We start from the raw sequence: 12,739 nt of genomic DNA on the forward strand, positions 1-12,739 counted from the left end.
AGAAGGTACTAAAGCTGATGTCAAAGAAGTGACCACCTTCTCTTCCAGGATTTTTATGGTTTCAGGTCTCACATTTAGGTCTTTAATCCATTTTGAGTTTATTTTTGTGTATGCTATAAGAAAGTGATCCAATTTCATTCTTCTGCATGTAGCTGTCCAGTTTTCCCAACACCATTTGTTGAAGAGACTGTTGTTTTCCCATTGGATATTCTTTCCTGCTTTGTCAAAGATTAATTGACCATATAGTGGTAGGTTCATTTCTGGGTTCTCTTTTCTCTTCCATTGATCTATGTATCTGTTTTTGTGCCAGTACCATACTGTCTTGATGACTACAGCTTTGTCATACCACTTGAACTCTGGAATTGTGATGTTTCCAGCTTTGATTTCTTTTTCAGGATTGCTTTGGCTATTCGAGGTCTTTTGTGGTACCATACAATTTTAGGATTGTTTGTTCTAGCTCTGTGAAAAATGCTGGTGGCATTTTGATAGGGATTGCATTAAACGTATAGATTACTTTGGGTGGTGTAGACATTTTAACAATATTTGTTCTTCCAATATATGAGTATGGAATGTCTTTCCATTTTTTGTGTCATTTTCAATTTCTTTCATCAGTATTTTACAGTTTTCAGAATAGAGGTCTTTCATCTCCTTAGTTAGTTTATTCCTAGGCATCTTATTGCTTTTGGTGCAACTGTAAATGGTATTGATTCCTTAATTTTTCTTTCTGCTGCTTCATTATTGGTGTATAGAAATGCAACAGATTTCTGTACATTGATTTTTGTATCCTGCAATTTTACTGAATTCGTTTATCAGTTACAGAAGTTTTTTGGTGGAGTCTTTCAGGTTTTCTGTATATAGTATCATATCATAGAAGGAACATACTTCAACATAATAAAAGCCATATATGAAAAATCTCACACCTAATATCACCCTAAATGGGGAAAAACTGAGAGCTTTTCCTCCATGGTCAGGAACAGGCCAGGGATGTCCACTCTTACCACTTTTATTTAACATGGTACTGGAAGTTATAGCCAGAGAACTAAGACAACAAAAATAAATAAAAGGCATCCAAATTGACAAGAAAGAAGTCAAACTCTCACTATTTGCAGATGACATGATACTGTATACAGAAAACCTGAAAGACTACCAAAAATCCATAAATTTATGTCCATCTACACATCAGTGTGATTTGCCTCAGAGTTTCTGGATATCTAGAACCAAACTTACTTAATTTTTTTTTCCAAGCACTTATCATAAACATGCACTTAATGAATGCCTCACTGTGGTGGTAGTGTTAAAAACTTCATTAGCATAAGCAATTAGAAAATTACACTTTCTCAGAAAACAATAAATCTCCTTATAAATGAGAAAGAAATGGTTAATTATTTTAGTTTTTAAAGAATTTTTAAATCTTTAATATACGACTCATGAGGTAGAAACATTTTCATACATGCATGGAACACATTTAAAATAAATTTAGGGGCATCTGGGTAGCTCAGTCAGTTAAGCATCCAACTCTTGATCTTGGGTCAGGTCATGATCTTACAGTTCATGAGATTGAGCCCCACATCAGTCTCTGGGCTGACAGAGCAGAGCCTACTTAGGATTCTCTCTCTCCCTCTCTCTCTGCCCCTTCCCACCTCAAAATAAGTAAACTTTAAAAATTTAATTTAATTTAATTTAAGCTAAATTAAATTAGTTATTTTAGTAGGAAAACATTGTATCTGTCATATGAAGCACTACATACTTAATAAAAATCCTTTTAACATTTTGTATATGAATTGTACATAAATCTCAATGTTTTGTCTAATCTAAAACAAGAGCATTTGGGGGAAAATGTAAGGAAAGGATGTGTTTGTTTTTGTATAAAGTATTTATATATGTATATATATGCATATTCACAAATTATACATACACTTGTATGCAGTATATACTACATATGAAATTCAGAGACATTCATAATATTGATTATTGAATTAAATCAAGTAATCTTCAGATTAATACAAGCTTTACTTAAAAATGGTTTATCTAAACAATATTTAAGTCCATAGCATTTGACCCACTGATTCACTGAAACCTTTATTTATTGTTTTACATGTTTATTTATTCTGAAAGAGAGGGAAAGGGAGAGAGTGAACACACAAGAGCAGGGGAGAGGCAGAGAGAGAGGGAGAGAAAATCCTAAGCAGGTCCACACTGTCAGCATGGAGCCCAACGTCAGACTCAATCTCATGAACCATGAGATCAAGACCTGAGCCACAATCAAGAGTCAGACACTTAACCGACTGAGCCAACCAGTTGCCCCTCCACTGAAATCTTTAAAGGAATTATATTTCCAAGAGTTTGTATTCTTTTAGTAACAGTTATACAAACTTTTAATTGTCATAAAACGCTGTTCCTTCCCAGGTCATAAAGCTAAGACTACATGTCTATGCAGTAGGTTTGTAGAAATGGTATGAGTGTATACAATAAGCAAGTAATCCTATAACTTTAGCATTGAAAGTATTAGGGTGGAGGCCCACTGTGAAGTGGGGACAGAGAAGAATGACGTTTCCCCAAGCTCTAGGCTCTATAGCAGAGTAAATTCAAGGCCTAAATGGAGAAAACTAGTAAATCAATTTTGCAATTAGTTGACCAGAGAGAGAAAGAGAACACCCAGAACAAGATTCAATTACACCAAATAGCATTTGAAACCTGGGATCACCCAACTTAACAATAAAATAAAAAGTTGTGAGTGTGGGAAAGTAAATCCAATCTTTTTCTAATTTCCTAGATGCATTTAACAAAAATTACCTAAGAAAATTGCTATGGAATTAGCCCTTCAAGCCTTATTAGGCCATGCAGATCAATTATGTCAGTTCTAAAACTATATCATAATTTTTCCAGTGTGTACTTTCATTAAAATGAAACAAAAAGAGTAGCAAGTGAGCCTCTGGGTTGAAATTCTCCATTTATTTTGTACTCACTATGTAGAGAAATACTAATGCTTAGGAAATAGTCATGTCCCTTGGAGAGTTCAGACCTCATAAAATTCACATATAATTTCTGCTGACAGCAAATTAATATAGATTCAAATCTCATGAATATTGTATACTTTATAGGACTACTTTTTAAAAAGCATATCCATTTACTAAATGGCTTTTAAATAAGCTTGTGATCGTCATAATTAGCTTTGTCTAAAATATGTTGTATTCTCTTATAGTTTTCTATAAACCCATTTGGAGTCTGCTTTAAGACTAGAGTAGGAAATAGAAAATTAAGCCTTAAATGCCACTCTTGATATAATGGTATGTATTCTGCTGATTACAATAATACCACAAATTCAAAGGCCCAAATAAATGACCATGCTATTTTCGTGTCAGCAAACTATGAGTCTGATAAGATTCCAATTTTAAAATCAGTGACCACCCATCCAACATACAATGTTAACTCTTTAGCATACTCAATAAAAGTTAAATCTGAGGCCTTCTCTAGGGAAAAGACAAATCCATAATGATGTAATTAAAGATCATTCAGAGCAATAATGCAGAAAAAATAGATACACTCATAGCAGAGCTGTCTCATCTTCCCAAACTCAAATTCACCAACCAACTTAGCTGGTGTGCCTATAGATCTTTCTTCCCTCCTGCTATAACTTTACAAATGGCTTCTGCCCCTCTCAAAGACAAACCCTTCCCTAGTGTTCTGGACCCGATCTTCCTTTTAAGGACTTCTTTTCATCAATCATTTCCTTTTTCTCCTACACCATCAATACCCCTCTCTCTACTGGATCATTCCTATTAACATAAAACATGGGTTAATATTATCCATCTAAAATTAAAACACAACAAAACAAACTACTTGGACTCCAAGCCTTACTCCAGTGACAGTGCAAAAATCAATAAACAGTTGTTTCTCCCTACCTTACACACTTTTTTCTTTTTTCTACCTACTCCAATGAGACATTTACCCATTCCCATCACTGAAACAGCCCTTGCCAATGTAACCATGATATTTACCTAGCCCAAAACAATGTCAAACTATTTATCATTTGTTGTGGGTTGAATCATGCCCCCCAGCTGTCCAAAAAAGTTATGTTTAACCCTTGGTACTTATGAATGTGACCTTATTTGGAAATAAGGTCTTTGTATGTATAATAAAATTAAGATTAGATCATATTCAATTGGGGAGGAGGATCCAATATGATCGGTATTTTCATGAAAACAGAAGACAGAAACACAGGTTCAGAAGGAGAATTGTGTGATAATGGAGGCATAGATTAGAGTGATAGGTCTACAAACCAAAGAACACCAGTGATTTCCAGAAACACCAGAAGTTAAGGGAAAGGCATAGAAGAGATTCTCCCCTAGATCTTTGGAGAGAACTTGGTTCTGCCAACATCTTCATTTCAGACTTCTGTGAAATAAGACTTTCTGTGAGAAAATAAGTTTCTGTTGTGTTAAGCCCCCCAGTTTGTAGTAACTTGTTAACAATAGCCAGGGGAAACTTAGGCATCATCTTATTTGACCTCTCAGCAGCATCTGACATGGTGAGCATTCTTTCCTTTAAAATTGCTTCTTCTCCCATGTTTGTAGCATTGCTCCCACTTGACTTTTCTTCTACTTTTCTCCTACTTGCTACTTCTCAGTATTGTTTGCTGGCTCTTTCACACATTCCAGATCTCTAAATGTTGGGGTTTCATAAAGATCTATCATTGGACTTCACTTTTCTTTACCTATACTCTCTGCCTAGTAAATATCTGCAAGTCCATGACTTTCCATACCATTTAGGTATAGGTATCTTTCAGATTTATATTCTAGCCAAGACTTCTCTAAGTTCTAAATCCCTATACGTAAAAGACCAATCAATTTCTCCACTTGAGTACCTAAGAGGCATTACAAAATTAACACTGCCAGCACGGCACAATTTCATTATTGATTCTCGAAACCAGCATTCCTCAAGAGTTCTCCTGCCACAGTGAGTAGCAACATCATCTACCTCTTGTTCAAGCCAAAAACCTAGTAGTCATCTTGCTTTCCTTTCTTTAATATTCTACATCAAACACAATAATGAGTCCTTTCTGTTCTGCCACCAAAACACAGACAGGATTCAGTAACTTCCCTCTATCTCTAATAGTACCACCTTGTAAGAGTTTCACCTCTTGCTGGTTGATTACAAAAGCTCCCTATCTTACCTCCTTGCCTCTGTGCTAGGCCTCCTTCACACATTTTCCACCCCACACAGCAGCAGTGAGATCAATCTTTCTAAAGTGTAAACCAGATTAGGGTTACTTCTTTAAGTTGCCCATCAACTTTCTAGTTCAAAAATAGAAGAATATAAAAATTAAAATTAAAGAACAAAATCAAAATTCCTTAAAACCTATATGTTCTGGCTGTGACTTCCACTCTGACCTCATCTGTCTCTACAATCCCTTTCAATAAATATATTCCAGCCATTCTGGTCTTCTTACCATCTTTGAATATGTCATAATTGCTATTATCTCAGGAACTTTTAATATGCTGTACCTTTTTCTTGGGCTATCTCTCCCTCTCAAATCATTATCTGTTTGGGGTGTCTCTCCCTTCAAATTCTGTGGCTATCTTCTTCACTTCATTCAAGTCCAACAGATGTCACCTCCTCAAAGTGATTTTCCTATATACTGTAGCTAAAGCAACCAACTACTCTCTATTCAATATATTTTTATTCAATTTTATTATTTTATGTTTTCCATAGTACCTATCCAGAGCTGAAATTAATTGTGCCACTTTTATTTTGCTTACTTATTTTCTATCTCCTTCTCTCAACTATAAACCCTTTAAGGTCATGGATTCTGCAGTACCTCAGTGTCCCAGGGACTAGAACAGTTCCAGGCATGAGCAGGTGCACAAGAAAATGTATTGAGTGACTGGCAAATGGATGGGAGGTGGGTAAGAAAATACATAAGTGTGTCGTTTAGGAGGCTATGATAGCAATTTACTTAAAATAGAATGGTAGTTTGAATCAAAGTAAATGATAGTTGAGAGGGTGAAAAGTGAAGTGACTTGATTTATATTTAGGAGAAATTAGTGGTTCGTTCAACATGAGTGAGAGAGAGAGTAGGGAATCCATAGTGACTGACATGCTTCTATCTGGGTAAATGAGCGGATAAGTCTGCACTCATTATTAAAGGAAATTGCAATAGGAGAGAAAGACTTAAAAAGATATTTTTGAGAGGAAGTATGCCACTTTGGTTAAAAATGTGGGTTTTGGGTCTCTAAAGCTATTTGTGTTTGTTGGTCTAATGTCTAACCATGGCCATTTTTTTTAACCTTATGGAATCAAATTTCCACCCTTACTATAGATGGAATTTTTCTTGTCAAATATATATATATATATATATATTTGTATATATGTATATATATGTATATATGTATATATGTATATGTATATGTATATATGTATATACATATACATATACATATATATGTATATATATATATATATTTTAATCTGTATGGATGTTTTTTTAATCCCTGTCTTGTTTGATCACTAATGATCATTTGTTCCTTCTTGTAAGTCCTTATGATAGATTCCTGTGCCATCACATTCTTTTGCCTTTATTCCCATCTTTTTAGCTGCTCTTTCTATTTAGAGTCAGGTACATTTCAAACTTTTCTGTTGTAATTTACAAGGCCTATCAGAGTTTACTCTTTATCCATATTTCCAACTTCACCTCTTAAACTTCACTTGTCCAACTCCTCCAAGAATCTCCCTAATTTCAAGTCCAGGTTAATTCTATTCAATTGGCTGACCAAACTATGATCTTTTCTCTCTCTAAAGTATAGTGAGGATCTTGTCCGCATGTAAAATTTTCAAGGGCCCTGACAGTGAGAAAAATTCCAACTACTTTTTGAGAAAACTTTAGTAAAATAGACCTCCTTATACACATATTTTTCTGTTGCTATAAATTTTTCATCACACTACTTCTGAGGATTTTTCTGTAAGTCACATTTGCCTTTTTTCATCCTTGACTTGGAACATTTTAAGACCTACAGAAGACTGATATTACTAGTATTATATTAACAAAAAGTGAAAGTAAATATGTATTCCAAAAATATTAACACTTCTACATATATTATCTAGCATACATTTTAATATAGTAATAATATATTATCCATGGTGATTAAAAATTATGCTTCTCCATCATGTGGTTTGTATCACATCTCCAAATGTAGGACTACAAGGCAGACTACAAGACTATCTTCTGAAGGCAGTATGAAATCAGGTAGGCATAGGGCAAAACTTGGGGGACAGTAGATGATGTGACTTGGTAGAGCACACCAGGAGGCTGAGCTAGAGCAGGAATTTTCAGCATAAGACCAGCACAAAGAGTCATGCATTTTCTCTACAATAGATGTATGGGATTCTATTTTTTATTCACCATTTGGGTACTTCCACAGTTGTAAGTGGGAATAAATTTTTTTTCTATATAAATTGTATAATATATAAAACAAAGAGCCTTATTATATCCCTCATGAATTACTTCTCAGGGAAGATATTAAAATGTATTATTATTGACACCAACTGTGCCTTTAATGTATACATTTTTAGGATGTAGGTACTCACGCTCACTTTTCCATTGTGATTGTCTTCTTCTCTCACTGCCAGAGCCTTCAGAAAATTATCTTGCAGGTCTTTACCAGCACTTGTTAATGTCCTGCAAAATGCAGGTCTTCAGTTATAATATATTAGAAAACAAATATATTAAAGGCACTCAGGGACCAACAACCGCACTTCTTTATTCCAAGTGACAATTCCTTATAACACAAAAACTATACACACAATCATTATAAATCATACACAATTATTATAATTTACTACATTCCTCAATATAATTTTATACAGTTATAGAATCTTTACAAATAATTGGAGTCAAGTGTGTAAATAATATATATGTCTATATCAATACTCAAGCCAGAAACAGTTAATTTCATTTACATGCCCATTTTATTCTTTTTATCATACCATGCAAATTCAATGTATTTATACCTCTCACTACCCACAATAATTTTAGATTGCCTACAATTTACATATAATTTATTTACTTAATATAAGAAAATTAGAACACTAGAAACCTAATCCAATTCCCTTACTGGGATAAAGCATTAATCTTAGCTCTATGAGGATATAAACACAGCAAAAAAAAAAAAAAAAAAAAAAAGGAAACTAAGTTGAGTTATCTTTGTCAGATAAAAAGAAACAGGGGTGCCTCTGGCTCAGTTAGTGGAACATATGTCTCTTGATCTCAGGATTGTGAATTCAATCCCCACATTGGGTGTAAAGATGACTTAAAAAAAATAAAATCTTTAAAAAAAAGAATTCAAGAGAAATAATAAAATGAGTAAGCTGGGGATGTAATATACAACACGGTGTAACTATATTAACTATAATTAATAATACTGTATTGTATATTTGGAAGTTGATAAGAGTAGATCTTAGAAGTTTTCACCACACAAAAAAAGAATTTATAACTATGTGTGGCAATGGATGTTAACTAGACTTACTGGGGTGATCATTTATATACACATATATACATATATTGAATCGTTATGCTGTACATCTGAAACTAATATTATATGTCAATTTTGTCTTGATAAAATAAATTTTAAGAATTCAGGAAAGAAATGGCTATTCCTGGAACAATTTTTTTTTTAAAATATTGATGATATCGGGGCACCTGGGTGGCTCAGTCGGTTAAGCATCTGACCCTTGATTTCGGCTCAGGTCAAGATCTCATGGTCATGAGATCAAGCCCTGTGTCAGGCTCCACGCTGAGTGGAGCCTGCTTAAGATTCTCTCTCTCCCTCTCTCCCTTCCCTCTTCACTTGTGCCTCAAGCTTAACCAATGCCATTTCACCTCATGAGATTGTATGCCATAAACCGAGAGACACAAGAATAAAAATCAGTTGGGGTTATAGTGTCTGTTTTTAATTCCTACTACATAGCTACTACATTCCTACTACATACAGTCTTTTCTTCCTATCCATGATAATAGGTATTGGTACTCCTCCAATAAACTCATTTTGTTGTTTAGTTCATTAGAATTAGTTTCTATTGGAGTGCCTGAGTGACTCAGTCTGTTAAGCGTCTGCCTCTTATTTTCATCTCAGGTCATAATCTCATGGTTGTGAATTCAAACCCTGCATCAGGCTCTGTGCTGACAGCATGGAGCCTGCTTCACATTCTCTCTCTCCTTCTCTCTCTGCCCCTCCTCTGCTCACTCTGTCTCTCTTTCAAAAATAAATACATAAAGTTAAAAAAAATAAGAATCATTGATATAGATCATTGATCAATTATATAAATGATATAAGGTTTTGGTTGTGAGCAACCAAAACCAACTGTCTTAATTAGACAGCCATTGTATTCCAATTAAGATAAGCTAGTCAGTTAAGATACTCTAGAGTCTTAAAGGTTTCCACATAGTAAGTCTCCCCACACCTCCCACCCCAAACACACCTCGTTTTGCTGTAAATCCTCGGATTATTACAGATAAGTTATAGTCAAATTTGATTACCAACCTCAATCCCACAACAACCAAGGTAACATATCATTATCCATTTTGCATGCTTCCTTTAAATTTATCTTCTATAGTTTATGTATACACTTGTATAATCATAAAAACATACACAATATCATTTGGTGAGTTGTTCAATTTATTATATATTTTGCACTTATTGTTTTATTCCTATTGTTGTTATTGTTCCTGGGAACAGATGCTTATGAGAGTGCCGAGGAAGATCAAAATTATTCCCAGGTATATCAGACATGAAAAGCTGGGAGAATAGTTTTTAGGTACTATCTGTTAATAAGAAAAGAACTCCTGATATTCTGCCAGGCCTGGCTCTCTTGTTAATGACTGAGGTTTTTAACAGACATCTAGGCCAGACAGGAAAAAGAAACAGTAAGAAGTAGAATTCTTGCTGCCCCTGGGCACTCACTATAACAAACACTGACCTCCCTTTTCCATAAAAATTAAGCCCTAGCTTTTAGCTGGGCATGAAGCTTCCTGGAATAAAGACTGCATTTCCTAGCTCCTCATGAGGCTAGGTAGGTCTGTATGGCTAACTTTTGCACAATGGATTCCAAATGAAAATTATATAAAACTTCTTAGAGGAGAGAAGGTACACTTTCTCCTGTAGCTGGAGAGCAATATAATGACTGTTGCTTGCTCCAGCTGCTATCTTGACTTAAATTGGAGGCCACCATTATGGAGAAACAAGAGAAAGAAGCAGCGACCCTGACACCCAGGAGCATCAGTCAGCTTAGATGGGTAATATCTCCACTGCTGAAATATGAGACTGAATTTACATTTTGTTTCAGACACTGTTTGGGGGGTTTTCTATTATTTTTCACTAAACCTAATCCAAAATAATATATTCACCATATGAAATTTGCTCACCTTTCTGAAGAAAGGTGCTGTGGAATTGGCCTGGTGATCAAATTGGACTTTAACCTTATTTGCAACAGTCTAAAGATTTCCCAGGGGACTGTATTATTATGTAATTAAATTATTTTTTAAATAGTCAGAAAGTTAAGTCTTTTAAATGGAAGCATGAGGTAATGACAATTAAGCTGATATATAAGATGGGACATCAGTCTTTAATTCCCACTCACCAACTGATTAGTCCAAGTCACCACATTTTTCTGAACCTAGGTTTCATAATGGACTAAATAATCTCTAAGCCTCTAAGCACCTGTAAAACTTGTGATTTAAAATGATCATACTTGGGGCACCTGGGTGGCTCAGTTGGTTGAGTGTTCGACTTTGGCTTAGGTCAGGATCTCACGGGGAATCAGGAGTTTAAACCCTGCATCAGGCTCTCTGCTGTCAGCGCAGAGCCCGCTTCAGATCCTCTGTCTCCCTCTCTCTGCCCCTCCCCTGATTGCACTCTTTCTCTTTCTCTCTCCAAAATAAACATTTAAAATAAATAAATAAATAAGGTGATCATACTCTATCATCAATTAGCATATATCATTAATTTGCAATTAGTCTAAAAGTGACTATTATACTGACATTATATTAAGATCATGCTGCTCCTCTTTTTTTTTTTATTTTTAAGTCTTACATACATAGACTCGTATCATTTCCTATAACCTCTATGAGAAATATAAAAGTATTTTTGTTACATAAACTGGGAACAGAAAGGATAAGATCTAAAGCTCCTAAGCTATATGCACCAGAGTAAAAACGTTATATAAATAATCGATTATTATACCATGCTACATCTGAGAACCGGAAACTTCTCAGCAAGGGGAATTATTGAGCAAGAAAGTTAATGCAGTGTGTGGTAAGGAATCCTTACATCTTTAACATGCATTACTCTTACTTAACTAGATTTATTTAACAGTCAGTGACCTGAGACAACTTGCTTAAGTAAATATTACAAAAGGAGTCACTTCCTCAAGAAGTGAAGTAGGTCTGTTACAAAATATTAGGGTTATAAGTTTTATAAAGGCAAATACTCCATCTTTGTCATTTACACTCCACTATACATTGAAAATGGATTAAAAGATCTATAGATGATTTAATTTTTTACCAGCCATGTTTAATCATTAGCTAATGAATTTTATATAATCACACAAGAATGAATCTAAATATATTCTTAATCCTCAACAATTAGGCTACTGTTTTTATGGTTTAGTTATATTGTTTGTGTTATCACACATATTCATATTACTAGATTAACACTCAGAGTAAATTTTAAAAAGAGGAAAAAAATAGAAAACTGTTAAAATAGAAATATTTCCATAAGTTACTTTCTTGAGTTCGCTTATTTTAAAGATTATAAATTCTTTCAGTAAATATTCATGAGCTATTAATCATCTTAAAATTTTAAATGTAAAATTGAAAGTTTTCTAATAAGCAAAGTTTGAAGGATCACTGGAATGTGTTCTAATGAGCAGTTTCTGAATAAGCACTGAATCAAATTTGAGATTAAATCGGTCTTAATAGAAATACTTTTTTTATCTATTGGGAGTCTTTGTACTAGTCTCTATGCTACGTATTTTGCAAATACTTTCAATTACCTTCAAATCAAGCCCTAAGGGAGGACATGTTTATTTCTACTTTAGCAATAAACTTGATTGTAATCAGGTGGCATCAGTTTATAACTTGAATATCACTAACTCCAAAGTTTTATTCTACTATACTGAAGCCTCACAATATATCAAAACATCATATTGATATCATAATATTTTGACAGAAAACAATGAGAATTCACTGGTGAGATGAAACCTAAATTAACAGGAATGGGGATTGACCTTCATCAGAAGGTGCCCCTAGGAATTATCAGGGGCTGGTGGTCTTGAAACCTCTGTGGAAAGCTAATTAGGCATAATCATCATTCCAATCTAGCCTAGAATTCTGATCAACCACTTGTTCAGAGATAGCTTTGATTTTTTTTTTAAATCAGTAAAATCTAGCATAGCCCTATATTCAATAATTCTAGAATTTACTAGAATTCAGTAATTCAGCTCATCTGCACTTGTTTGAATATGTGATTCAACTTCTCTACGCATCAGTTGCTTTGCAATGATGTTTTTGTATACTTATTTTGGAAAAATTTAGTGGAGAGTAAAGTCATCTCACCAGTCAAATATTATCTTTGTAGGAAATTAGCACACATCTATGAAAATCAGTTTTCAGAAATACCTTTATTTCCATGGATAAGTTTACCGACCAAGCTATTTGTATTTGTAGGGTCTCAAACAATACAAATTT

The 12,739-nt window shown here is 34.2% G+C and overlaps 1 protein-coding gene across 4 annotated transcripts in view; it reads right to left on the reverse strand.

Moving 5' to 3' along the window:
- Positions 1-12,739, reverse strand: part of CFAP299 (cilia and flagella associated protein 299) — a 615,622-nt gene that overhangs the window by 373,310 nt on the left and 229,573 nt on the right. For all 4 annotated transcript variants that reach the window (XR_006201860.1, XM_042936098.1, XM_042936099.1 and 1 more), the window contains exon 3: positions 7,585-7,675. Coding sequence is in view for 3 of the 4 variants with exons in the window: in XM_042936098.1 (XP_042792032.1) it covers positions 7,585-7,675 (91 nt within the window). In the remaining variant the exon portion in view is untranslated. The remainder of the gene's footprint in view (positions 1-7,584; positions 7,676-12,739) is intronic.

Source organism: Panthera leo, chromosome B1 (assembly GCF_018350215.1).
Source record: "Panthera leo isolate Ple1 chromosome B1, P.leo_Ple1_pat1.1, whole genome shotgun sequence".
NCBI classification, from domain to species: domain Eukaryota; kingdom Metazoa; phylum Chordata; class Mammalia; order Carnivora; family Felidae; genus Panthera; species Panthera leo.